Source organism: Zalophus californianus, chromosome 13, assembly GCF_009762305.2.
Source record: "Zalophus californianus isolate mZalCal1 chromosome 13, mZalCal1.pri.v2, whole genome shotgun sequence".
Lineage (NCBI taxonomy): Eukaryota > Metazoa > Chordata > Mammalia > Carnivora > Otariidae > Zalophus > Zalophus californianus.
The window spans coordinates 94848301-94876300 of NC_045607.1; the positions used below are offsets into that span (position 1 = coordinate 94848301).

The following is a 28000-nucleotide window of genomic DNA, read 5'->3' on the forward strand; positions in this document are numbered from 1 at the left end:
CTGCGCCCTGGGCTCATGGGAGCTTGTGGTGGGCACACAGGCAGCCCGTGTGCCGAGCGATGCCCCTCTGTGTGCGCGTCACCTTGTCAGGTGCCGGCTCGGTGGGGGAAGCCTGCTGGGGGCCAGAGAGGTGCTGTCCCGGCCCTGCTGCCTGGAGCTCAGGCCTCAGAAGCGGGACCTTCACTACTGTTCGGGAGGGAGTAGCTATGACCTAGCAGCTGAGCCAGGGCTCCGTTTTCCCTAGAGAGAGGGAGGGTATTTCGGGGCAGGAGTGAAGTGAGAGTCTCGGCCTTGATTAGCTTCATCACAACGGGAGCATGTTGATTGGTCTTCCCCTCCCAGGCAGGAGCTTTTAAAATTCGTGTTGTTTTGGGATGCTTTCTAAATCTAGAAGAGTAGTAAGCGTGGGGAAACTGGGACTCGTGAGTATTTTTCTTGGGCTAAACTAAATATCATATATTTAACCAGTTGTTGGATGTGAAATATTACCAAGCACTCTGAGAGCTGAGTGGGATGGATACACAGCAATTTTAATAGAAAATTCAGAATTAGCCTCAGAGTGGTTGGTTTTAGTACAGATAATTGTTCATTTTCTATTATAAGCACATGACTGTTCTGATGTTTAGAAAACCCACAGAATGAAGCCTTAAGAACAAAACATCAAAACCTGCAGATTAGATTTGAGACTAGAGCATGAAATCAGCTCTCTCTCCAAACGTGAAGAGCCTCAGGGAACACAGGCTTCTCAGCAGATGGGGGAAAAGGCGGGTGAAGGGAAGTCTGCTTCATCGGGTTGAGGAAAGGCCAGGTCGACTTTCTCCTTTCTCTCAGGGTTAGTGATTCCTGATTCCTGGTCAAGTGCCCCCAGGGACTAGGGGACACCTGCCAGCCCTCCCGTCCGTGTGGTGGCGGGTGTCACGGCGGGCCTAGGCGGGGTGCACGCCCTGCGCAGGGTGAGGATTTGGGTATTTGGGGTTCATGTGTCCTGAAGCTGCTCTTTCACTTCCAGCTCCGATCAAAGGCCTGTCGTCCCTTCGTCGAGATCCAGGTTTGCTTTCTCCGTGTCTGTGCTGGACCTCGACCTCAAGCCGTATGAGAGCATTCCTCACCAGCACAAACTGGACGGCAAGATAGTCAACTTCTATTCAAAGACTGTACACGCCAAAGACGCAGCTGTGATGTCGACCAGGTTCAAGGAGAGTGAGGACTGCACGTTAGTTCTCCATAAGGTCTAGGCGCTTCCTGCGGGGTCTTTGAAACTTGAACACAGAATGTGAAGGTTGAATGAGAGAGCTCTTTTCTGTTGTGTTGGGTGACCTTTGGCTGTGAATGTTTTTGCTTTTTAACCCGTGTTCAGGTGGGGCTGCGTCTGGGTGACCCCGAATGGAAGGCCACCAGAAACACCTTCGAGGACGAGGAGCGCTGGGCGTGAGTGCTGCTGTGTGCGGTGTCCCCACACCTTCCGCTCTGGGCCGCGCCTCCTCCCCACCCAGGGCTCATGTCTCATCTCTGATGTAAAAGCCTTAAGACCCAAGGTTTGGATCTCCTACCACCAGACTCTAACATAGAAAACTTGAATTGTCACGTACATCTTACAGTTTGGACTTGAACGAAAACATGGATACTACTGGAACTTTCCCAGCTGAGTTATGTGGTCACTTTTTCCGTGCGAGCCACCAGGCAGCACAGGTTTAGTGGGCTCTCTGCTGCAGAGAGCGATGGGTGGCTGGTGCGGATGTGGGTCCTGAGCTGCGTGGACTTGGGGTCTCTGTGGAGGTGCCACGGCCACCGCTCTGCACAGGGTCATCAGGGAGCACGGGACTCAGGTCAGGGGTGGACACCACTCACTCGAGTGCTTTCTTTTTAGCTGAATGATTTTATCTTTGACTTTAGGGGAGACGAGGTGTTCCTTGCCACGTGCAGTTGCTGCTGCGGAGCTGGTGTCAGGGCGGCCGTGCGCCAGGCATTCTGGGTGTGTGTTTGGGGAAGGTGCCAGCGTGGCGTGCTCCCACAGGATGAGCGACTTCTGGCTGGCACCAAGAGGGTTCTCGTTGGGGTCACCGTAGGTGTGCCCAGCTGCTAAGAAAACTGTGGGGAATCTTGGCTTCAGTTTTTTATTCTATGGTAGGTTGTACAGACTATTTATATCATTGTTTTGAGGGACTAATGAAGGTTTATTGTAACATAAGATTATAATAGCAAAACCACGAAATTGTATGAAAATGCTACGTGAAAAATAAGAATATTTTGCTGATTGATTGTAAATTTTTGTGGGGAATTTTGTGATAACTTGAGAATTATACTTGTTTGAATCAAGCCAGCTCTCCTAGAATTTATTCAGCTTTGTCCTAACATTTGCTTTTTGCACACTCGGAGGTTCAGAAAGATACTCCAATGATACGTGTCTCGTCTGCGTGCATTGGGGGGCTGTCCCCTCGCAGGGACACGTGTGGAAGCATCTGTGTTGTTTTGGCCTGAGGTCGTTCCTTGTTGCTGGCCTACGTGAGGATGGGTGTGCACAGGACCCCGGCCCTGCCAGGAGGTGGGTCAGGCCACCTCCCAGGCCCGTCCCGGCTGAAGCACCAGCATCCACGGCAGGGGGGGGGGGGGAACGCATGCGGACCGACGTGGTCCTGCCCCGTGTGGCCTCCGCCTCACCCTCCAGTGTGGCCCCTTCCCAGACTGTGGTTTCAAGCAATGTTTCTACCGATTCTAACCTTTTAAATGAGGCAGCTGAGACCAGTGCTGCCCAAGGGGTGGGGGGTGGGGGTCAAGTCTATATTACTGCATTTTTTAAGCTGACTGCTCCACTTTCATGTGAAGGCCAAGAAGAGTGAGTTCTGCTCTACAGGGCAGGGTGGCAAGGTGGGCGGTGCGTCACCCCGGTCAGGAATGTTAAGGAGTGGGGCCCTCGGGTGGCAAGGGGAGGGCCAATCTCTAGGACACAGGACGCCTCCACCCTCAGACTTGGTGAGAGGTAGGACCAGCCGCTCCCCCCAATCCAAGGATGGACACTCACTCCTATTATTAAAAGAAAAATAACCTTAACTTCTGAGAAAGTTTTTTTTTTTTTTAAGTAATCCATGCCCCCAGTGTTGTTGGGCTCAAACTCATGACCCTGAGATCAAGAGTTGCACACTCCCCCAACCAAGCCCGCCAGGCCCTCCTAAGCACTGTATGTGCTGCTCGTCGGACATTTTGTATTCCAATAGCTGTTTATTTTTCCATGTCCCGACAGTTTATATAGGATGTGCTGAAACTGCACAGACGTGTCCTAAAGGTGTTGTTTCTCTGTGGAACACAGAAACTGTTGATGTGGAAGAAGATCACACACCTGCGTGTTTGCCTGGAACTAGTCGTAGCCCGCTGTGCAGAGCGACTTTATCAGGCTCTCGAGGGCGGCTTCAATGCCCAGTGTGCCCAGCAGGGCTCGGAAGCTGAGAGGCGCGGTCTCCAGGACTCGGTTCCGGTCCAGCTTCAGGGCTGCAGGGAGAGCAAGCCGGCTGAGACTCTACACCGAGACCTTCCCTCCTTCCCAAACTGTCGTGACCGTGGGCACGGACCCACAGGCCAGAGGTGGGGACAGAACAGTCCCTCCGCGCCTCTGCTTTCTGATTCCTGATAAACTGATAAAAACGATACAGTGAGATTCTCAACTTTTGATTCTTGCTATGAAAACCAGATGACAGAAGCAGGCGTCTGTTGGGCACAGTAAGAAGTCCTCACATCCCGACCCTGGGGGCCCCTACCTTGCTGTGGCGCTTTGGGTAGAAGGTCCAGCTTCGGCAAAACCTTCCCTTCTTCATCTATCTGCACCCTCCAGACAATGACCAGCTCGAACCTGAAAGAGGTAAGATGCGTTCCTAAGTGCTGTTTCAAATCGGGTGGGAAGTGTGAACTGTGTGGCACCTGTCACCCTCCCTGAGGAGGTGCTCCTGAAGACGTCTGGCCATGGACACAGGCCACGTCTGCTCAGGGAAGCACGTGGGACATGAACGAAGAGGGAAATGGACCCCAAGACCCAGCAAGATGCTGTTCTGTACCCACAGTGTGGTGGTGTGGCCGTGCGGGTGACGTACAGGATGCAGAAAACCTGCCCGTGCGGAACCTGAACTGTGATAAAGTAGTCTGAAAAGCTTTGGCAGTGATGGGAGGGTGAATCCACACCATGACCCAGGAATTTCACTTCCAGCCACAGAAGCCTGGGTCCTCGAGTGTCCGGGGACATGGACAGGAGCGTGAGAAATAGTGGAAAATGATGGATGACCCAAGTGCCCAAGACCCGAAGAAAGCAGAAATACAGCTGATGGAGTAGAACCACCGAGAATGAATGAACTTCATACAGCTACGCACATAACCAGAAGCTCACTTCGGATATAATGTTGAGTAACAAAGGCAAGTCTGAGAGGCCTACAGAATTACAGCACCATTTTAAGATTTGAAAACAAAGCACTTTAGGCATTCTGATGCAGACCGTGCACGCACACAGCCCAGTGAGTCCTCCCTTCACCCAGTGCTTGCTGCTTCCCGGCCTCCCCTTGGCTCCCTCCAGCCCTGCAGTGAGCCCAGCAGCCCTGGCCATTTGCCCATGTTCCACAACCTGCTCTCCTCCCCACAGCTGCAGAGCCAACACGGCTCACAGACACTTCAAGGTGTCCGGAACGTAGCTGCCTTTCGTTGTCTGCCATTTGTAAGCCTCGTTTTGAACAGCAAGCCGCCGTCTGCGTGTTGGGGAGGCCGGGCCTGCAGGGCATCCGCACTCACCCTGGCTGGCAGGTGCTCTGGACCGCCATGCAGCTGGAAGCGGCCCCCTCCGGGAGGTGCACGGCTGCTGGGTACTTCTCCTGTGGGCGAGGAAGCGGGTACAGGAAAATCAGGTGAAGGAACAGAAGCCAGGAGCCCTCATGAAGGGCCTCAGGTGGCGGGTGCCCCAGTAGTTCGGCCTCACGGCGCCCTGGCTGAGACAGGGAAACGGAAGGCTCCACAAAAACCTGCTCCGGGCTCCTTGTCTTGCTGCTTCTGGTGTTAGGACCTGCGCCCCCAGTTTATACAGGCCTCAACGCAGCTGCTGTCTGCCCTGCTTGTACGGGACCAGGACTCAGCGGTTTCTCTAGAAGAGACCGCCATCAAAGGCAGGACCAGGTGAGGACTGGAAGCCATCGCATGGGTATTCCAGACCTCCAGTGCCAGACACCTCGACGCCAAGGCATCCTGGCTCTGAGGAGTAACACCTGGGCCCTCGTCTTTGTTCTCACGCTTCCTGGATGCCTGAGGGGACATGTACACCAGACCACCGTCCTCAGTAAAAACCCCCAGGCCCCAAACAAAGATGAGACTCCCTCCCTTCCTTTCCACGTCTCCCAGCTGTAAGTTCAGTCAACTCCGCTCTCACCTCCTGCTGGCTGGCTCACGTTTGATTTCCATCTTGCACACAGCCAGGGCCCCTCTTGGCGGGTCCTGCGGGAGCACCTCTGGGGTCTCAGACCCGGCCAGCCCACTCCTGCCTCCTGTGTTCACTGGTGCTGCCTGTTCTAGATCTTTCCACTGCCCCACAGCCCTCATGTGCCCAACCCTCTACCCCTCAGTGTTAGCAGGTTAGAGAAGAGCTTCATCCTGATTTCACCTGTTTGTCCCCCAGGGCTCTCCAGCCTTTGGCCACGCTGCCTCCCTAGACCCCTCTGCTCTGGGGTGGCCCCTCCGTCTGTCCTGTTCTCGAGACCTGGGTGGCCTGAGAAGGCCAGTCACACATGCTCTGCAGTGTTCCTTGCAACTCACCAAGGTGACGCTCGCCCTGACGACCGGTGCTGCCTGCCGGGATGCTTACTGCTGTTCTCTGGAGTTTTAGCCTTTGGCCTTAAAAGCCCTTCGAGCTGCGGCCCCTGGGCAGGCCCCTGCCATGGTGTCCATCCTCACACTGGCCGCCCAATGGCTCCTGCCCATCTGCATGTCAGGAGCAGGGCCACTGGGGGCCCCCCATGACCTCCCTGTCAGTCTCCCCCAAAAGTGTGCCTGGCCACCCTGGCTAACAGGGTCTTGGGGAGCATGCTCCGCCAAGCCAGCCTCACGTGGAGATCACATGCCATTTTAGAGTCAAAGGTGTTCTCTCTCAAAGAGGGAGATGAAGTGGGATTTCAAAGATTTCTAGGCTTGCAACTCTAAGGTAGGGTTGGCTTTCCCCTCCGCCTAATATTGTAGAAAAATCTGTCTTCCTGTTCCTCGCAGCAGAACTGATACCTGAACACACACCTGACTCTGAGGCCTGCTCTCCGGGGAGCGGACTGTAGGGCTGGGGGGACGGCAGTGAGCCTGTGGGCTCTGGGGCCAGTGTCTGAGACACATCTCTCCCTCCTCCCACCGTGCTTGGTGTAGAAACAGACACCCGGGCTGATGCTGAGCTCAGATGCGAGTCCTGCCATGTCCCACGTGGAGCCTCCCAGGACAGAGGGGCAGGGCTAGCGCTGTGGGGGGCAGAACCCAGGGCTTCAGAGAATAGGACCTTCCTGAGGACATGAGTACTCGGTGGACAGAACCCAATCAGCCCCAAGAAGGAGGTCTTGTAGGGACAAAGACGTGTCACAGCTTCTAAAGGGCCAGTGCGAAGATCAGCCTCTGTTGCCAGTGCTCCCAGACCCACATGTGAGAGATGCCGACAGAGCAAGATCGCGTCCAAACACCAAGCTGTTCTGACCAAGTGCTGGGCTCGGCCTGGTTTAGGCTTACAGACAGTTTCTAATTTCAGCCAAACAGTGTGTATGAGAAAATGTATACCTAAGTGTTTTAAATGGAAAGTGCCGGTTGATTTTTAAACCTCAAGCTCTTCTAAATTAATAACAGCTGTAGCTGAGCCGCACAGAGGGACACGTGAGCACGGCAGGGCAGCTCCCAGGCTGTGGGGCGGCTACCTGAGGCCGGGGCCGGCTCCAGTGTGGGGCCCGGGGGTGCAGACTCGCTGCAGGCTCAGCCTCCAGGCGGACCCCACAGCCTGGCCAGGCCTCCTCACAAGCAAAAGGAGGGTTTAGATAAGCGTTCACTAAAAGATATACTTCCTCTAGTTTAAAAACAAACACGGCGCCTGGGTGGCTCAGTTGGTGAAGCGTCTGCCTTCGGCTCAGGTCATGATCTCAGGATCGAGTCCCGCATCGGGCTCCCTGCTCTGCAGGGAGTCTGCTTCTCCCTCTGACCCTCCTCCCTCTCATGCTCTCTCTCTCTCATTCTCTTTCTAATAAAATCTTAAAAAACAAACAAAAAACAAGTAGAAATGCTGACATTAGGAAGAGGTCTGGAGAGCTCTTTGAGGGTGTGGTAAGTCACGTTTTACACAAGGTAGTGACACAGCCCGTGTATTGGCTTCTCTCCCGCTCGGCGCATAGCACACAGCAGGGGCGAGAGCACAGAGCAGAGCCCACAGACCAGCGGTGGTGACCAGACACGCAGTGTGTGGGTGAGGCCGCGGTGTGCAGGGGATGCTGCGGGAGAACAGAGACGTTGTGACATGGGACGCAGCTCTGAATGCAGACGAGCACATTTCAACAGTAGTTAGAAGTTTTATGTATGACTCCATCTGATGGGGGGTATCGTTGGGAAGCCCGGGAATGAACTTTGGGATGTGGGTGCTCTGCACATGCGGGGCGTTAGCCTTCCACAGGAAGCCTGTCCTAAGTGGTGATTCAACACGGGTGTTTACTCAGCTGCTTGCTACACGCCTTGGGGTCTGCATTCAAGAACTTCCCTGGTGTCCGTGCAGGAAGTGGTGGTAACCGGGGGGACGCTGGTTTGGGGTCAGACCCTTTCACTCCGGAGATTCACTTTGCTGTTGAAGTGGCTGCTGGTCCAAAAGAAACAGAATTTGTAAGAGCACAGGAGAAAAACCAGCCTTGCATTTTCGCGCCCGTGATACCAGGCCTGTGCCGAAGGGAAAGGGACCAGGCACCCTGCCTGCCTCCCACTCACACGAATGGGAAACCTTGCATCCCGAGCTTAAATGCACCCCTGAGTGTCCACAGTTAATTCATCTTGACTTTATGTCTGGCTGGTTCAATGATTTTTTTTTTTTTAAATTGAGATATAACTCACATAACACTCCTTTAAAGTGTATATAATTCAGGGGTTTTAGTGTATTCACAAGGCCGTACAACATCTCTGCGATCCAACTGTGGACGCCCTGTTCTTTAGCTACTGCCCCTTCACCCCTCTGTGCCCCCCAGGCAGCAGGCAGCGAGCATGGACCGACGGTCCACAGATGTCCCTGTTCTGGGCATTTCAGACAAACGTAATCATTCGAGATGTATCTTGTGTGACTGGCCTCTTTGACTTGCACGTTCAGGCTGTGAGCACCCGGTAGCCGGCGTCCATGCTCACTCCTTTGTGCGGCTGAGTAACACCCCACTGTTCATCCATTCATCAGCTGATGGGCACGTGGGGGTTCTTTGCTCTTTGGCTACTAGAAACAATGCTGCTGTGAACACGGGTGGGTACACGTGTTCTCCTTCCTCATGGTTATGCGCCTGGGAGCAGCACTGCTGAGTCCTATGGGAAGTCCACGTAACCATGGAGGAACTGCCCAACTGCTGCCCATGGCGGCCGCCCGCTTTCATAATTCCATCAGCATTGTCTGAGGGTCCTGATTTCTCTTTCTCCTTGTTGATGTTTGTCATCACCCCCTTTTAGAAACTGTTCTTGTCCTCCTGGTGGGTGTGAGGTGGGAGGTCACTGTGGATTTGCATTTCCCTGATGGCCACGGACGCTGAGCCTCTTCACATGTGTTCATTCATCTGCACACCTCCGCTGGAGAAATGTGTGTTCAGATCCTTTGCCTCATTTTTAAAATGGGCTATTTTCCTTTTTATTATTGAATTATAATAGTTCTTTATATAGTCTGGATACAAATCACTTGTCAGATAAATGGATTGCTCCCATTCTGTGGATTGTCTTTTTACTTCCTCACTGGCATCACCTGAATACAGTTTTTAATTTTGATGAAGTCCAGTTTATCTATTTTTGTTCTTTTTCTTGCTTGTGCTTTTGGTGTCATAGCTAAGAAACCAATGCTGAACCCAAGGTCACAGAGATTTACACCTACGTTTTTTTTAAGAGATTTATATTCTTAGCTTTTTTTTTTTAAAGATTTTATTTATTTATTTGAGAGAGAGAGAGAGAGAGAGAGAGAGAGAGAAACAGCATGAGAGGGGAGAGGGTCAGAGGGAGAAGCAGGCTCTCCGCTGAGCAGGGAGCCCAATGTGGGGCTCGATCCCAGGACCCTGGGATCATGACCTGAGCCGAAGGCAGTTGCTTAACCAACTGAGCCACCCAGGTGCCCCTATATTTTTAGCTTTTAAAATTAGGTCTTTGATCCATGTTGAGTTAACTTGGGTAGATGATGTGAGGTAGGAGTCCACCCTCATTCTTTTGTCTAGGAATATTCAGCTGTCTTCATATCAAGTCATTGAAAAGACTGTTCTTCCCCATTTAATTGGATCTGGTCATATTTTAATAACATCTTGTATCTGAAGAGAGTCTGGTCCAGAGTATGTGGGAGGTTTCGGGGGACAAAACACATCCCAGACTTTCCAGCAGATGTGCCGGGACAAGAATGTACAGATGTAGAAAAGTGAGCCTCCATGCGTACCACATACACAGAAATGGATCACAGATCTAAATCTAAGAGCTTAAAATTGTAAAACTTAGGAAAAATAAAAAAATCTTTGTAGTCCTGGATTAGCCAAAGATTTCTCAGGTACAAAACAAAAACTAGGATCCACAAAAGAAAAATAAATTGGGTAACTTCATCAGAATTAAAAATGACCACTCTTAAAAAGCCAGCCTCAGACTACATGTAAGGAACACTCAGAACTCACTGGTAAGAAGACAAACAACCTAATTTATATAACAGTCAAAGGATGTAAAGATACCTAACCAAAGAAGAGATGTGGAAGGAAAAAGGTAATATCACTCGTCGTTACGGAAATGCAAATTAAAACCACAGTGAGATACCACCTTGCACCTACCAGAAGGGCTAATGTAAGCACGACTAACAATACCGAGTTTTGGTGGAGAAGCGGAATCTGTTGCTGGTGGAAACTGGGTAAGTCTGTTGGCTTCTTAAGGAGTTAGATATGCAAGCAATCCCACTCTCATGTATTTACCTGAGAGAAACCAAACCATGTCCAGAGAATGCATGCAACTGCTCATGAATCAGAGCCCCAAACTGGAAACAGTGAGTGATCCTTTCTGCCCGCACACCAGGCCCGTCTCCCCCACAGCAGGTGTGCAAACAACTTGGGCCATCTGTACCACAGAGGGATGTTCGGCAGCAGCGTCGTCCACACCAGAGCATATGGACAAACCTCAGAAGGTGACACAAAGGGCCACACTTATGAGAGTCTAGAGAAGGAGACAACAGAAGTCACGGGGTGAGGGGCAGGAACAGGGCAGACCGCAAGGGCGTCTGTCCAAACTCAGCAAATTACAGCTAACACAGGTGCGTATTATTGTACGAAAACGAGACCTTGTTTCTACAAGGAACGTCCCTCCACTCTCGGGGCCTGGGCAGCTCTGCTCCCCTCAGGAGAAGGGCGTCCTCTGTAAGGCCCTACTTGGCGCCACGCACTGTCCTGGACACGGGGATCCAGTGACGAGCCCCATGTAGAGATGCATGTCGTGGTGAATGACTGGGTGGCGGTCCGGGGCCTCCTAAAGCAGGTGCCACTTGGGTTCACACCTGAATGATGGCAAGATGGGGGCCCCCCAGAGCCAGCCTGTGCGGGACTGAGCTGGCTCACTGCGGGAATGTGGAGGAAGGTACAGATGTAGCCGGGAGGTGGGCAGGGCCAGGACACAGGCTCAACTCCAGAGCCCAGTGCGTGGTCTAGCTGCCGTCCTGACACGGTAGTGCTGGCGGCTAAGGCGTGGAGAGCAGGCATGGCTGGGGCGGTGGGCCCTGTGCTGGACTCTGGTGAAGAAGAGCCCAGGGCACGGAAGGGAGACAAAGGCACAAGCAGGTCTACAAGGAGCCGTGGCTCCAGGAGAAGCAGGGAATGGCTGCCAGTGGGCAGTGAGGGCGTGTGGTGAGCCAGCCAGTCCTCCAGTCTGCTCGGGGACATGCCTGGGCGGACGGCGGCGGATGCAGCTGAGAAGGTTAACCTGGAATATTGAGACTCACAAATCTAACCCCCACAAGCCCACACGCATGGGAACACCTGACCCATCAGCGTCCTCCAGCTGTGCTCCTGGGAGCTCACCCGACCCCAGACAACAGGACCCGCCGCCTTAGCAGGAAACGCCCGTGTGGTCTCCACGGCCTCTTCCCTTTGCAAAACTCTCCTTCGGGGTCAGAGCTCCCTGTGTGCGAGGCCCCGGACTCCTGCAGTCCACGGACTGGGCCCTTTAGTAGGCTCACGTTTTGGTCATCTGACACAGCACACAAGCTCCAAGGAGCTAGGCCGCGACAGCTGCTAATGATTTTCTGGGTCCTGGGAGGGGCTTGTGCAGCTCAGAGGGCCGGTGGCTGGTCAGAGCCATGGGGGCATCTGTGCTACAGCTCACACCCAAGAACTCGAGACAAATGTTCTCATTATTCCCAGCAACAGAAGACTTAGACGTGCACGCGGAAGAACGACAACCTGCTCTCACGTGGAAAGAGACGGATAGCTATTTCGTGGCCTCTCTGTGATCACAGATGTCCCATCATAACCATGCTGCTGTTACGGGCTGAACAAGGGCTTGGTTCCGGGGACTCTGGGACCGTCTATCACCTCTGCAGGCTCATCCACAACCTGACACCCACCATCGATCCTCTGTCTCCACAGCAAGCGGCAGACACGATGCTCCCGACACTTGGTATTTCCCCGTGTGGGGCTGTTCTCCCGCTTTACCAAACAGGACCATTCCAACTAGCAAATGCCCCTCTTCGTGTTCTGGTCCCTCCTGTGCCCCAGTCTGCCCCCCTTCATCTGGGCAGTTTAGAGGGTGCGGGCCTCTTGGGCTATGGATGGGCCTCAGCCTGGTCTGACATGTCCTCACGATGCCACGTTGGGAGCAGTGTGAACACAGTGCGGGGCTAGTGGCCAGAAGTCACCCTTTCCCCCTGTAACTGCTGTCTTCCCGGGAACAGCGGGAGACCAGGCCACTGTCTGCTGCTTATGGGATGTCCACTCACCAGCCTGAGCCCTGGGGCTGCCTATGGGCTGAGTCAGCCACACGGAGACCGCCAAAGGGTGACTGTCTCCATACCCTTCCACATCCATTAGTGGCTTCCCACCAGAGCAACGAGCTTTCCCTCCTCCCTTATTTCTGCACCAGTACTGACTCTCAGCAGGAATCCACATTTCTCCAAGCCCCGCCAACAAGGCCCTTCCCGGGGAAAGAGCCCAGGAGGAGAGGCTGGAGGGATGCGCACGTGGCATGGCCCCTCCAAATGCCCCTGCGCACACATACCAGACATAAGTAAGCGTGAGATCACCTCGGTCCTCCCCTCGGGGGCCTCCCCTCTGCCCTCTTCACCCTCAGTGGATTCCCTGCCTCAGCCCATCTACAGTCTCCCCACTCCCGACAGCACAGAGGTGCCTCTTCCTGGAAGGGAAGGCACAGCCAGGAAAGCATACTATCTTTCCATAATCTAATAATGATGCCGAGTGTTTTCTGGGCCATGTGCTGGCCAGGGGCTCTGTCCTCTTGGTCAGAGGAGGGTCTCAGACTGTGACGGCTCATTCAGAAGAGAGAGGACTATTGTACAGCAGTTCTGGAGAAGAAATCCATCATAGCACCCCCGTCTGGAATAACAATAACGGAACCAGGCCCCTGCAGCACTGGGGGCCCCACACAGACATGGAGGTGCTCGCTTCAACAGTGCCCACTCATGACACGCATCCAGCTGACATCTGGACAAAGTCCTGAGCTCCAAGGCTGGAGAGGAGTCCTCTGTTCACATGTTCTCATTACAGAGAGGATGGAAAGACCAGCTCTTCTAGATTCTGTATGTCATGGAAGTAAACACCCACGAGGTGAGACAAAACGCTGCTGAATCACCTCTGTAAACCACGCTGCTCCGGGTTTCCTAGGTGTGGTCCTGGAAATGGAACATGGACCCAGCTCCTTGCACATCCATGCCTGGGGCTCTCGGGGTGAGAGGTGGGGGAGCAGATCCCAGACCCCATGGATGGGCTGACATAGGGTCCCTGACCTCCTTTAAGATGCAGGCTTCTGGGGGCCCCACACAAAGGAACCACCGGAGAAAATAACTGGGAAATGCTGAGCCGCTCTGTTGGTATATTGCTGGTCTGGAGGGTGGTAAAAAACGTGTCCTAAATGTTGCTTAGTAAAACCAGCAAACTTATATTCTAAGCCCACAGAGGCTCATAAACCAGAGAAAGCCAGAATGTCACGGCGGCACGCAAGCCTCAGGGCCAGGCGTGCCTCCAGGTGTCTGGTCTCCAGCCCCTGGGCCCCCAGGGGCTGTCCAGATGCTTCCACTCCCTGCTGCCCCCCACCCGCCCTTCACCTCTCTGTCTTGTTCTATGAGCCTAGGGAAGAACCAGGGCATCTCAGGAACCCACCTTGTTAGAAATGAAGACTTGGGGGTTTCCCAACAGAAAGTGCCACACGAAGGGTGGCAGGGCTGTCAGGAAGGGGGGGCACCCGGAGCAGGGGTGGCAAACGGCAGTGGCTGCAGATTCCACACTCCTATGTCTGTGCAGCAGCTGGTTAAAATGGTTTTTACATTTGTAAATGGTCAGAAAAAAAAATCAAAACAAGAGTTTGTGCCATGTGAAAATTATATGAAGTTCAAACTTGAGTGCCCACGCGGAGGTCTCGTGGGAGTGCAGGCGTTCCTGCCCACGCGGCAGTCTGGCGGACCTGTCCCCCCCGGGGGTCCCTGAGACAAGTGGAAACCTGAGGGGCGGCCAGGGCAGGGCCCGGGGGGACAGCATGTGCCAGAGAAGTCGGGAGGGAACCACACATTTTTCATGGTGTCTCTTCTTGGGAAGTGACCCCAGGAGACAGAAGGAGAGCAGACTGGCCCGCGGCTCTTCAGCCCGGGGTCCCTGGATGCGTTTGTCCCACGTGGGGCTTCGGAACAGAAGCAGGACAAGCAGTAGGACCTCGCTGCTCCGTCAGACGTGCTCCTCAGCCGTACGCATTCCACCTGGGACGTGTCCTCCGGGCCCCAGGACCGAATGTGCTCGGTCTTCCTCCTTTTACCCTATCTTCCTCAAACACCTTCTCGGCCCTGGCAGAAGCACCTGTCATTTCTGTGCTGCCACACAGGTCACAGGACGGTTCTGAAGCCTCTATGGGAAAATCTTCCAACTGAAATTTCTGAATCCCCATAACGATGTTTCTTGCTACTTCCTTACGGTTTCGGCTACATTTTTCGTATTTCATTTTAATTGTATTAAGCTACAAAAACTTCTCAAAAAACCCCTCAGTTACATATTTTATAACTGCATATTTAAGTTTTATTTATCCTTGGTCTGACTTTATATACTCATAGCGATTTCTGTCCTGGGAGACACAGCGTGTTTGGAGCTGGGCCATCTCACGGGCACCCTGCCCGCCCTGTCTTTTGACTTTAACCAGGAAGAACCTGTCCACTCGGTGAAGAGGTAAGAGCGACCATGCCGTTCCCCTGTAAACAGCTCACCTGCCAGACAGAAAATCCGGATGCACGTGTCCCCCTCCAGTTTCTTATCTGGGCCTCTTTTCTCCACACAACCACCCGCCCCGACTGCCCACGGGGCGCAGCTCGTGGGACAGGGTTCCAGCGCCGGCTGGGGACAAACCATCCACCTCACCCACCCCTCTTGTCCAGGGACTCAGGGGGCCCGTCCAGACCGCACAGGCCCCCCAAACCTGCCCTCACCCCCTCTCCACACCAAGCAGCACTTTCAGGAAACCAAGCAGTTGCTGACGCCTGAGGTGACGGCATGAAATGTGGCCACAAACACCTCGGCTAGAAAATGGCATTGAAAGAAGCAGAAGGATGGGGGACTCATAGAGAGAACTAAAGTTTTACAAACACAATTCTCCCACGCCCCCACCCCGTTTGAGAATGGAAACAGGGAAACCGGGCAAACAAAATCAATCATGAACGCAGCCGAGGAACAGGCCGGCAGTCCATCTGAGGGCAACCGCATGAGGGTTATGAGACCCTGGTGTCAGTGCGGGTGTCGACGCTGGTGGGAGCAGACCGAGCAGCAGCCCTGAGTGTCCTGAGCCAAAATGCAGTTCTGTTCCCTCCCCAACTAAGAATTTCAAAGGTGAGCCAAATTGGTTTCTCTTAAAATCATCAGAAATGGTCGTTAAGAAGCTGAATACACACGTATAAATGGAAGAATGCTAGAAACTTTAGAGGTTGGGGCACCTGGGTGGCTCAGTCATTAAGCGTCTGGCTTCGGCTCAGGTCATGGTTCCAGGGTCCTGGGATCGAGGCCCGCATCGGGCTCCCTGCTCAGCGGGAAGCCTGCTTCTCCCTCTGCCACTCCCCCTGCTTGTGCTCCCTCTCTCGCTGTGTCTCTCTCTGTCAAATAAATAAATAAAATCTTAAAAAAAACTCTCTAGAGGTAATTTATCTACTTTCTCTTCATGTATGTATGAATATGTAATCATGCGCACAAAAAACGAAATGCAAGCAGATAACGTAACATTCCAGATATTCACTGGCAGTTTTATCATTACTAAGGTTTAAACTCTCATTATTTCATAAATGTCGAAGTACTGTTGTCCAAAACACTGAAACTAGCTTTAAAGTTATTGTGGTCTCATTTAATTTGGGGGGGGCAGCAAAGCAAGGTTTATTGAGTGATAGTATTGTCTCATTTAATTTTTTTTCACACTTGGAGTTTTTAAGGTCTTGAGTTTATCTTTCAAAAAAATCACACACACACACACACACACACACACACACACACACACACACACACACACACACACACAATTTGCCCGTAACCTTCGCAGGCCCTATGCCCTCGCCAGCCACACGCTGCATCACCAGCAGAACGCCCGTTTACACGAAACCGAAATGGGTATTAATCAGGAAATCATGATAATCACTCAAGATGACACAAGGATAAACTGATTCAAACTTCAGGCAGTCAGATTCCGGGACCTGAGCTTGTGAACTTTCTGCCATATAACTGTTTCTGAATTCAAATATAGTTGTAATACACAGGACAGTGTTATTATAATCAACTTGTAACATGACTCATTCTGGCAACACGACTTTGATGGTAGCAACGAAAACATCTGCTGGGAAACACAAGCGTCCCTAAAGTCTGTTCATATATTCCACATCACGTGCCAGACATGAATGAGGCTTGAGTTCCCAACCATAAAGGGCTCCCGATCTAGTACAGGAAACTTGCCATGCCTATTTCTTACTAAAAGTGCTTAGTTTTCTCTCCAGAGTGCAGGCCATTCCTGGCGGTTCCTGTCTTCCTCAGAAAGGCCCCCTGCCAGTGTGGAGACAACCCTCCCACCTGCAGAGGCTCCTGAGGACAAAGGCACAGCCGCCTTTGCCTTCGTGGCTTGAGCCTCTGCTTCCTCTGTCCTCACCGGACACCACAATCCCACCTGCTTCCCAGGCGCTCATGCAGCGCCCCGCAACCCCTCCACGTGCACTCCTCACCCCTGTGCATCCTCTCTGCCGCCATTCCAGAATGGCTGGGCAAAGAAAGGCTGTGTTGCAACTGTCCATGTTTGAAGACTTTCATGTTTAATGATATTTTTAATTTTTAATTTTCCCTTAAACTTGATGAATAGTTTGGATATAGAGTTTAAGGATGACTTACTTATTTATTAAGATTTTACTTATTTTAGAGAGAGAGTGAGTGGGTGATCAGGGGAAGGGGCAGAGGTAGAGGGACAAACAGACTCCATCTCAGGACCCTGAGATCATGACCTGAGCTGAAATCAAGAGCTGGGTGCCCAACTGACTGAGCCACCCAGGCGGCCCAATGGTGCCATATTTAAATATTTTGCATATAGAGCTAATGAATACAGGGCAAGAGAATTAACCCATGAGGGGGAAACAAGGCTCCGTGAAACAGTGCATCCTGTTTGCAGGACAGCCCAAGTTTTGTCTCATCTTTACACATTGAAGCGCAGGATACTTTTTGAGGCGAGGTTTAAAATGATGCCCATTTGAAGAATAAGAAAAACATGTCTCAGAGACATGCCAGGCTGCTCCAATGACTCAGAGCCCCAAGTAAAGCCCCTTGTGCCTTTCTCGAAGCCGACTGCCGGTGGCCCCCAGCACAGCTCAGTGATGAGCAGAGGGGAGGAGGGCAGCGCAGACGCACGCCGAAACCAGGACCGTTATGCTGCGGGATCCTCCGTGAAGGGGCTCCTCCAAGGCCCTCTACCAAATTTTTTAAAAAATAAGCCTTATTTTTTAGAACAGTTTTAGATTGACAGGAAAACCGGCAGATGGTACAGAGTTCCCATACTATTACTATCTAACACTGACGTGGTATGTTTGTCACAGTGTATCACCTTTATCACCAACATCCATACTTTATTCAGTTTTCCTGAGTTTTTCCTTCTTGTCCTCTTCCAGGCTCACGATTCCCACCTTTGGAAAATTTCCCTGGGCAGCCTTTATGTCCTGCTATAGGTTTAAGTATTATGCTTACTTTAATTAGGGGCTCTCATTTTTCACTTAAGGAATCTGAGGAAAAATGCATTGTTGTTCTTTGGGTCCTAGAACAACATATGGCACCCTCACTGCTGGCCTGGGCAGGAGGAAGGCCCATCTGGCCCTGGCTTTGACTTGAGACTCAGAACAGGTGGGTAAAAACACTGAAATTTCACACTCTGACATGTTCATTTCTCTCCAGACCACCTGTGAACTCATGATTCATATTTTCATCATGGAGTATCTCTTGAATTGGGAAATGAGGGCAGAGGATTTTCTTTGTTGTCCTGAATGGCTTTATGCTCCTCGAGGAGCTCTCTGTAAACGTATTTCAGGTTCATGCTCTCTCACCTGATGAACCTGGTCTGACCCACTCAGGGTGGCGTGGTTGTGGGCCGTCAAACCTGGCAAGCTTTCTTTTGGCAACAGATCTGCCCCATTCACAAGATCGGCTCAGGTCATCATCACAGACTATCAGCTTCTCAAAAATGGCCAATGGCCCATCCTGGGCCAACCAACAGGTGGACAGAGACTTTGCCTGCAGGGAACACTTGAGAGGAGAGAGACCCAGGGGTTGTAGGCGGCTTCCTCTAGAGGCCTGTGGGGGGAGGAGGGAATCCTCCATCTTGGTTCAATCTCAAGCTCAGGTAACCCTTTCTTGGACTGCTTGAGCCATTCCAGCCCTCTACTACTACTGGAGCCACTCACTTTCCTTTCTTGCGAAGCCGGTGTGAGCTTGTTGCTGTCCCATCCTCTGTCACCTGTGTTAAGAGAGTTCTAATAAAAACCGTGGCCACTTTGTTAAACGTAGGCTATATCCTAAGGAACAGAGTAAGACTGAACATCAGGGAAATACACACAGAAACCACAATGGAACAGGACAACAGACACACCCGCATGGCTGCAGACAAGTGACGAACCAGAGCCTGTGGCTGTGTGTGGGTGGGTACACTTGCTTTGGAAAACGTTCTGGCAATGCCCCTGAAGCCAAACATATGTCTACCCCCCAACTCCGCAGTCCCGACCAACATAAATATGTACCTGTGTCACCAAAAGACACGTGCAAAGCAGCACTATTTACAAACCAAGAACAGAGTCCTGGGTGAGTACCTTGCGGCTCATCCACATGACAGAAGGCCACAGGCCACATGGAGGGACGTCCGGACACAGAACTGTCGCGCTCTGTGGCCCTGTGGGAAGAGGCTGGATGCAGCTCGGGGGCTTGGGGGCTGCATGTTCTGCTTCCGCATCCAGCTGGTGGCCAAGTTCATTCTGTGAAAAATTAGCCAACTGTGTATTTGCAGCGTGTGCCCTTGTCTGTATGTATATATTTCAACCAAAATAAAAACATGGAAGAGAGCATCCATGAGCCCATGAAGCATACGACCTCACAGAGAAGACGGACAGACAGACCAGCCTCCTCTCTGCTGCTGCCAACCAGGGTAGATAATGCTTTTTTCCTTTTTCATCTGGAAGCCCCATAGCCACCGTGACTGTCTCATCTGTCCTGAGGAGTAGTGGCCACAAATGCACGGAATACTTGTAGAGATGCTCCAGGACTTGGTACCAAGAACATAAAATCTACTTTGTCTCCCCTGATCTTCCTGGAGTAAGAGTAGTACCCGGGAGCCTTTCTTGATGCAGAGGTCCCCAAGTTACTGTTTTGGGGAGCTATCAAAAAGCCTTTCCTTGGCTCATGATCGATAGACAAGGGCACATCTTCCAATAGGTATGATCGAGTCCCACATCGGGTTTCCTGCTCAGCAGGGAGTCTGCTTCTCCCTCTGACCCTCTGACCCTCTTCCCTCTCGTGCTTTCTATCTCATTCTATCTCTCTCTCAAATAAATAAAATCTTAAAAAAAAATATTCAGCTAATCTGAAAGTTTAAATAACATTTGAAGAAACACAGTAATTTCCAGAGGCTGAGGCTGAAATGGGAAAGGCCTGCACAATTTTTAGTTTTGTTTGGGAACAGAGAGATACCGTGCAGAAGGGCTGGCGGGGACTTTAGGCCCCAGGGCCCCAGAGGCCTGCACAACTGTCCAACGTGGACAGTGCAGCCCAGCAACAGTGGGAAGCGGAATCAGAGGCTGGCTCACAGAGTTTAAAGACAAAACAGCCAAGGGACAGATTCCAGTTTCCTAAAAGTGGTGCTTCAGCCTTAGACAAATACAAATTCCAGGCTGTTTCTGAAAATCAAGTAGCTGTAAGCACAGCATTTACACATCTGGAACAAAAGGAGGGTTGTTTCTACACACCGTGAAAGCCCAACAGATGGGTTCTACTGCCCTTATAAAGCAAGAAAATGCACAGAGAAGATACCAAAGTTTGATTTTGAACGACTTAGAACAAGTGGTGAGCAATCTGTTATACTAACAGAGCTGGAGGAGCGGAGAGCCCCATGCTGGCATGTGTGCCCCCACTGACACACAGGAGTGGACTGGCTCAACCAGGGCCTCCACCCTTCTGAAGCACCTGCACATGTCCGGACCCTTTCTGTCCACACCTCTGTACGTGGAAGTGGTGATGCTGTTCTCATAAAGAGCTCGTGAACGTCTGGCCTGAAGACCCTGCCTTCTGTGAACATGGTTAGGGACGAAGGAAATCATGTAACTAATCACAGGAGGTAGACGATTACCTCAAACATGCTTCTATTGAATAACTAAACTTTCAGTTCTTGGGGAAAAATATAATCATCTTTTTTGGAGGTGGGGGTGGACAGTGATGGTGCCAGGGGTGGCAGTTTGTGTTCGTCAGACAAATACACTATTAGAAATACATTAAAAATGTCATAATCAAAGCTGGTGGCGTCAGGATATATGAACATATGGTTATTCTCAATTTAAATCACAACTAGACTTTGTAAGACAAGGTAGTTTAGAAAGGCGTTCAACAATAATTTTAAAAATCATAAATAGCCTGAGATAAGATGGTTCCATGAGAACACTAGATCTGCAGGATACTTAGGATGAAATCTACCTAAAAGCAGACAGAATGACTTCACACCCACTAGAACCCCTATAATTAAAAAAAGACAGGAGTGCTTGGCTGGCTCGTGCAGAAGAGAGTGTGACGCTTGAATTTGGAGTTATGAGTTTGCGCCCCACGTGGCAGGGTAGAGCCCTCGCATGTTGCTGGTGGGAATGTAAACTGGGGCAGCCCTGGGTGAAACAGCTCCGGAGCTCCTCTAGCATTCTGAAATGATGCATTCGTGCCGACATGCAGCGCTAGCTGTTCCTAGTCATGCAGGGCTTGCGTCTGGTCACCAGCTGGGAGGGACACACTCCCCAGGGCTGCCCGTGCAAACCCCCCTGGACAGAGGGGCCCCGACAAGGAACACCCCCTCCCTGCCAGAACCCCGGAACAGGTTCTGCAGATTTGCCTCGTTCCAAGCTTCTTAACCCAACTCACATTTTTCCATCAAACTATCCTTCTGTTCTTTTGGATGATTTCTTTAGATAAATCTTCTAATTTTCTCTGTAGCAATGTTTAACCTGTTGTTTGATTTATCCACTGGCTTTACAATTGTTTAAATCCTAATGACATTTTAAAAAACCATATATGTCAAAATCTGTTTCTTTTTTGAATAGGCTTTTGTAAAGAGCTGTCCTCTATTCTGAATTAGGTTTCTATTTGTTATGTTGATAACCTTAAGCTTTTGCCTTGCAGTTTTCGTCGAGTTTTCTAGAATTCTCACCTAACGCAGGCTTGTTTTTTTCAACTGATGTATAGTTTTTAATGTGCACTAGCTTCAGCTGGGTCATTTTCTTCTGTGTCAGTTCTGTAAGAAGGGCTGTGAAAATGTCCCCGGGCCACAATCTACCTTCCCTCCAGGCTTGGGCCCGGGGCAGGCCAGGTGTCTATGCCAGGGGTGTGGTGAGGCAGGTTCACCTCCTACCTCATTCTTTGCAGCCCCCCCGGGGCTGGGGGAGAAGTCTCAGAGGCTCTGGGGGACCTGCCCCAAGTTGCCATCTTCCCCTTTGTGGGTAAGAACAAGCCAGCCCCAGCCCCAGCCCCAGGGACTGCCCTGCCTTTGATTTCTCTCCTCATTTCCTGCTCTCAGGACATCTCTACTTCTTTCTTTTGAGCTTGACAATGTACTTAAAACACGTTAAACTTAATCCAGAATTTCTGTACGTTTCAAATGGTGGGGGAAGACAGATGTATTATCTCACCCTGCCTATTTCTAGAAACATCCCAGTCTGCTTTTTGCTAAGAAATATTCCATTTCCATCTCTCTTACATTATACAGGTAATTAACACCTGCATCCTCACTACAGCAGTTAGGTGGTTAAAGATACAGACCCCCACCTCCCCTTGACATATCAATTCCAGGTGCCACCCCCCTCCCTGGGCAAGTGTATCGCAGATCTCCTTCCCCTGCAGATTTCCCTGGACCCATAGCAAAGAGGTGGAATTGTGGAGCCCACGTGCGGCCAGCAGGCCCGCTTCCAACTATTTATACAAGTACAGTAAAGCTTATGTTCAGAAGGGGTCAAAAGGTACAAACTTCAGTTATAAAAGAAGTCCTGGGGATAGAATGCACAGCATAGTGACTGTAGGTAACAATACTGTATTACATATTTGAAAGTTACTAAGAGATCTTAAAAGTTCTCATCACAAGAAAAAACAATCTGTAACTCTGTGTGTTGGTGGCTGTTAATTAGACTCACCATGGTGATGATTCTGCAGTGTATATGAATATCAAATCATTATGCTGTAACCTGGAACTAATATAGTGTTATAAGTCAATTATACCTCAGTGAAGAAACACAATGTTCACACAAAAATACTAAAATGTTTATAGCAGCTTTAAAATCAATCACCCAGGGGTGCCTGGGTGGCTCAATCATTAAGCATCTGCTTTCGGCTCAGGTCATGATCCCAGGGTCCTGGGATCGAGCCCCGCATCGCGCTCCCTGCTCTGCAGGAGGCCTGATTCTCCATCTCCCACTCTCCCTGCTTGTGTTCCCTCTCTTGCTGTGTCTCTCTCTGTCAAATAAATAAAACCTTTAAAAAATAAATAAAATGAATCACCCAAATGTCCTTCAACTGGTGAGGTCCATCCACAGCATGGACCTAGCCATGGACACACACGTACCATGGGTGACTCAAATGCATTCTGCCCAGGGATGGATCCAGATTGCAAAGCCTGCATACCGTATGAGAGTCTGGAAATGACAAAATTACAGGCTCAGAAAAGAAATGGGTGGTTGCCAGCGGCTGTGGGCGAGGTCAGAGGTTGACCACCAAGGGTTGCCAGGGAATTTGTTAGGACGAAAGGAGTTCTTATCTTGATTGTGGGGTGGTCACATGACAGTGTGCATTTGTCAAGCTACTGAAAATTCACAGGCGTATGGAAATTATTCCTCAGCTAAAAATACCTCGATATAAAAAATTTTAATAAACAAAATCGTACTACACCCATACTGTATTTTGTTTTTCACTTTACGTGTACTGCAGAGCTTTTCCTGAGAAGACAGAGTTGCTGTGTTAAAGGCCGCGTACTATTCGTCTGGGTGCACTCATCAAAGGTGTATCAGCCCACAAGGGAGAAGCTCCTCAGAGGAGGGCAGGCTGGGGCACCGAGCAACAGGAGTTCCCCCACAGCCACCACGTGCCGCTGGGTACTCTCCCATGGGGGTAAGGCCACTCCACAGAGCACAAGAACTCCCCCACAAAACTCAGTATGAACGTCAAAGACTGATGCTGCCACACATCACAAGAGGGTGTGACCGAGTTATTTCTCATACACGGAGGATCCTGGGGAGGGAAGGCAGCTCTCAAGCTGCTCGACAGCAGGATGGGCAACCCGCTCTAACTTTCACTGTGGATGGGGTGAACGCGCTGGCACCAAGTAGGGGGGAACACAGGCTTTCTTTGATTGCTCAGATGTGGAGGGGAACGAGGCGAAGGTTGGAGAGCTGAAAGCAGCCCAGTACCAAGAATGGAGTCCAGCTCTTCATTACATAGTATCACTATTTTCTTGATTCTCTAAATATCACTCACACCTCTCTAAAATTATCCTCCTCGGACATGAAGGATTTCATGTCACTATCTTCCCTCCAGAATGTAAAGCGATTCTGCAGAGCTGAGAATAAAGGCCAAATCTCTAAAATGTGTATTCACAGGGCGCCACGCTGGCGCAGTCTGTCGAGCATCTGACTCTTGATTTCGGCTCAGGTCACGATCTCAGGGTTGTGAGATCGAGCCCGGAGAAAAGCTCTGCGTTGGATGCGCTGTTTGCTTCTCCTTCGCCCTCTGCCCCTCCCCCGCGCGCGCTCTCTCTTTCTCTCTCTCTCAAATAAGTTAAAATTTTAAAAAAATGTGTATTCAAGGCCCTCTGTGAAATCTCCCCAGCTGGCTACGAGCTTTTGCTAATGCTTCGCCCAACTGATGAATGTACACAACCTGCAAATGAAAAAGCTAAAGGAAATAAAAGAGATTAGGTGAAACTGGGAGGTCTGGGAGAATGAGAATCCAAGTTTTAAACAAGAAAGTAAAAAAAGGGACGTTTTTACATAGACGCTTTAGCATAAAACCTCCAGGACGTCAAGAAAGACACTTGGCGCAAGACAGTAGCAAGTACTACACTTCCTGGAGGAAACAGTCGCTGGAACCAGCAGAAAAGCAGCAGGAATCGCGGCCCGCTGCGGACGCAGCCAGCGGACGGGCAGCCCGCGCGAGGCCCGGGGAACCGCGAGGACGGCCCGCGAGGCCACACGGGCGGGGGCGGCGGAGCGGTTTGATCTGCCTCCCGCGGCTACGTGGCACGAGGCACGGGCTTGCAGGGGGCGCCTGGGGGCTCCGGGGGGAGCCAAGGGGAGCCCGGTGCTCCACGGCGGCTTCCGCCCACGGGCACGGGGAAGACACCTTCACGGAGAGAACCGTCCCAACTCACTTGCGCGGGTTCGAGCCACAGGCGCCAAACGGGACACCGCCGCAAACAGACGGCGCCAAACGGGACACCGTCGTAAACAGACGGCGCCAAACGGCCTGCCGCCGCAAACAGACGGCGCCAAACGGGACACTGTCGTAAACAGACGGCAGCATGGCTGCTGTTAGTTTCTGCTGATTTCAGAGTGACAATATTGCTTGTTTCACTAAAGCCTGCTTGAAATTCGTCCGTTTAAAAGCAAAACAACCCTCATCCATGGAGGAGTTTGCTCTTTGTACGTTATAACCAATGGTTTTTAACCACCCTCCAGAAAAGAAAAAAAAAAAACCCTCTCAGTAACTTAAGTATATGTTCCAACAATGCCAAGAATGAAGTAAAGCTAGTCTTTGAGTCCTGAATATAATTAAAGGACAGTTCTCCTGAAATAGAGCTATAAGTGTCCAAGATTCCAGTAATCACTTATACTGTTGTAAATGAATCAAACTAAAAGGAAATAATCAAATCAATAAATACAGGCAACCTAACAGGTACAAAGTTTGCAGGAGGCTACACAACAGAGCACCAACAGTATGGAGATGCTTCCCTCACCAAGTGAAGATAAACATGCGTTGACTGAAAGAAGGTCCTATTTAGTCACATTAAACACTTTTCTTTTTACTATGAAGGCTTTACCTGGGGCAGTCTCTGTGAAAGTTCTCTTATGGAACACACACACACACACACACACACACACACACACACACACACACACACACCTCATACCACCACCACCTGGCCCGAGCACGCACGCACACACACACACACACCCTCATACCACCACCACCTGGCCCGAGCACGTGCGCGCGCACACACACACACACACACACACACACACCCTCATACCACCACCACCTGGCCCGAGCTCATCAGACTGCACTCGACCTTGACCCCAGAGACTGCAGTTGACAGGACCAGGGGTGAACATGGGACCCAATCAGATTCTCTGGAGAAGGGTGACATTCAGGGCCAGAGCATCCATCTGGGAAGGGTCACAGGCTTGGGCTCTCTGAGATGGGCTGCTGACCACATGCCTATCCACACAGGGGAGCTGGTCTGCAGAAGGCAAGACCTACAGAGAAAGCAAGGTAAGTGTCCCAAGAGCCACTTGGAGCATGAGGGTGACCCCATTTCTGGTCCCAGACCCCTGGCATCCCTGTCGCCCTCTGAGATGAGGGTGTTGTTCCGGGACACAGCCCTGGTACTTGGGCTTACGTGAAGTGGGTTTCTAGGACTTGCAACCAAAGTGTCTTCGCCAATACAATGGTCCTTTCACTTCCCTTAGTGACAATGAGGAGTCTGGGGTGAATACGGGAGACTAGGCATCATGAGTAACAGGGATGTGAAAAGAGATGGCCGAATCAAGCTCCAAATTATTCATTCTTTGCCTTTGGTCAATCTCTAGAGCCCTGAAACAGTTATTTTTCTTAAACCAATTCTTCAGCTTTATACTTATTTTCTTGTGAAGACTCACAACCTCTTTGTTCTACTGTAGTCGAAAGTCCCACCGCAATAGACTTTTGTAAATTTTTTTCTCTTTGCCTTCTTTTTGATTAGTTTTTTAAACATTTGCTCCCCCCCCCCCGCCCCCATTAGCTGGGAAGGTACATGCTCTATTTCTGCTTGTCCAATGGCTACCTTAGACACTTGGTGATGCACTACTCATCGGAGGCTACATCAGTGTTTGTTTTCCCATGAACAAATGATTGCACAACTCTTTACTCTCACTCACTCCTGTACTGCTGTGTATTTTTAAATTCTAGCTTAAAAAAAAGGGAGACCTCACTTGACATTCTTAGGATTTTATCATATAGTCACTGTTTGATGTATTTACCATATTCTTTGCTCTTTATTGCTTCTTGCATCTCAAACACTCCTTCTGGGATTGTTTTCCCTCTGCCTGAAGAATATCCTTTCATTCTGACACAAGTGTCTACATGGTCTTCAACTTTCACGTTTTCCCAGTTTTATGAAGATGGAACTGAAGTACAACATGGTTGTAGTTCCAGGAGTGTGATGAGTATCTGATGTCTGTATGTATTGTGAATGATGACAATACGTCTAGTTAACATCCTGTGAAGAAAACTTTTACGATCTACTCTCTTACCAAGTTTCAAATAACAATACTGCCAACTACAGTTGCCATGCCGTGCACTGCACCCCAAGACGTACCTACCTCACTTAAGTCCGTACCTTCCGACCCCTCCACTCACTTCCCCTGCACCGCCCCCCCTCCACCTCTGGCAACACCAATCTGCTCTCTGCATTTATGAGTTTGATTTTCTGTCTTTTTCGATTCCATGTGAGATCATACGTTACTGGTCTTTCTCTGTCTGACTTATTTCACTTAGCATAATGCCCTCAAGGTCCATCTGTGGTGTCAAAAATGGCAGGATTTCATTCTCTTTGGGGCTCAATAATATCCCATTGTGTGTGTGGACATGTGTGGACCACATTTTCTTTATCCATTCATCTGTCAACAGAAACTTCGTGGTTTCTGTCTTGACTATTGTGGATAAAGTTACAGTGAACATGGGGGTGTAGACATTACTTCACTTTTATTTTTGAAGGAATTTTTTTGCTGAGTGTAGCAGGTTTGATTACATCTTCTCAACACTGAAGTTAACAGTTGATTGGTTTCTGGTTTCCACTGCTCCTGTTCAAAGTCAGGTGGCTACTTTGAAGGTGCTCCGATTCATTTCCCCTCTGGCTGCTCTAAAGATTTTCTTCTTGTCTTTGGTAGCTGCAGTTTCACTGTCATGTATTCAGGTGTGAATTTCCTTGTTTTTTGTTCCTGCTTGGATGTGATGTGGCTTCTTGAGGCCGAATCTTAAAAAGTGCATGTATTAAGAATGTATGAGAATGTATGAGTGTAATGCACATGTAGCAGAATCTGGCCGGCACCCCAGGAGCTGCTGGTACCCCTCTGCACAATCACATACCTACCCCACCTGCCTCTGAAGGCAACAACTACCTTGCCTTTTATGGAAATAACTTCCTTGTTTTCTTTACAGTTTTCCACTTAAGTGTGCAACCCTAAACTCTGTACTTTAGCTTTGCCCAGTTTTAAACCCAATGTGGACAGATTCAGAAAACATATTGCTTCCACTGTGGCTTCTATTGCCCAGGATTTTATATGTGAGATTCCTCCATTATGTTGTATACAAGTCCATGTTGTTTGTTCTTTTCAATTCTCAGTGGTACTCTGTGACATGAATATATCATTTTTTCCATTCTACTGTTAAAGAACATTTGGGCTATTACAAATAATGCTGCTGTGTCATTCTAGTGCATGTTTCTTTTTATTTTTATTATTTATTTTTTAAAAAGATTTTATTTATTTGACAGAGAGAGACACAGAGAGAGAGGGAACACAAGCAGGGGGAGTGGGAGAGAGAGAGGCAGGCTCCCCGCTGAGCAGGGAACCCAATGCGGG

General features: G+C 50.4%; 2 protein-coding genes across 7 annotated transcripts in view; one reads left to right on the forward strand and one right to left on the reverse strand.

The window, feature by feature from the left end:
- The window catches only part of IPPK (inositol-pentakisphosphate 2-kinase), a 46031-nt gene extending 43597 nt beyond the window's left edge, over window positions 1-2434 (forward strand). Inside the window, exon 13 of the mRNA XM_027614366.1 lies at window positions 1010-2434. Coding sequence (XP_027470167.1) covers window positions 1010-1235 — 226 coding nt within the window. The 3' untranslated portion in view covers window positions 1236-2434. The remainder of the gene's footprint in view (window positions 1-1009) is intronic.
- Window positions 2435-2592: 158 nt separating this feature from the next.
- Window positions 2593-28000, reverse strand: part of LOC113933973 (centromere protein P) — a 228381-nt gene continuing 202973 nt past the window's right edge. For 4 of the 6 annotated variants that reach the window (XM_035723431.1, XM_027614374.2, XM_027614375.2 and 1 more), the window contains 3 exons: window positions 4765-4844; window positions 3750-3841; window positions 2593-3483 (listed from right to left, as the gene is read on the reverse strand). In XM_035723431.1, the coding sequence (XP_035579324.1) occupies window positions 3353-3483; window positions 3750-3841; window positions 4765-4844 (303 nt within the window). In that variant the 3' untranslated portion in view covers window positions 2593-3352. Of the gene's footprint in view, window positions 3484-3749; window positions 3842-4764; window positions 4845-7312; window positions 7823-18337; window positions 18391-18739; window positions 18902-28000 lie in introns of those variants that run through there. The other 2 variants (XM_027614371.2, XM_027614377.2) reach the window with 2 other exon arrangements.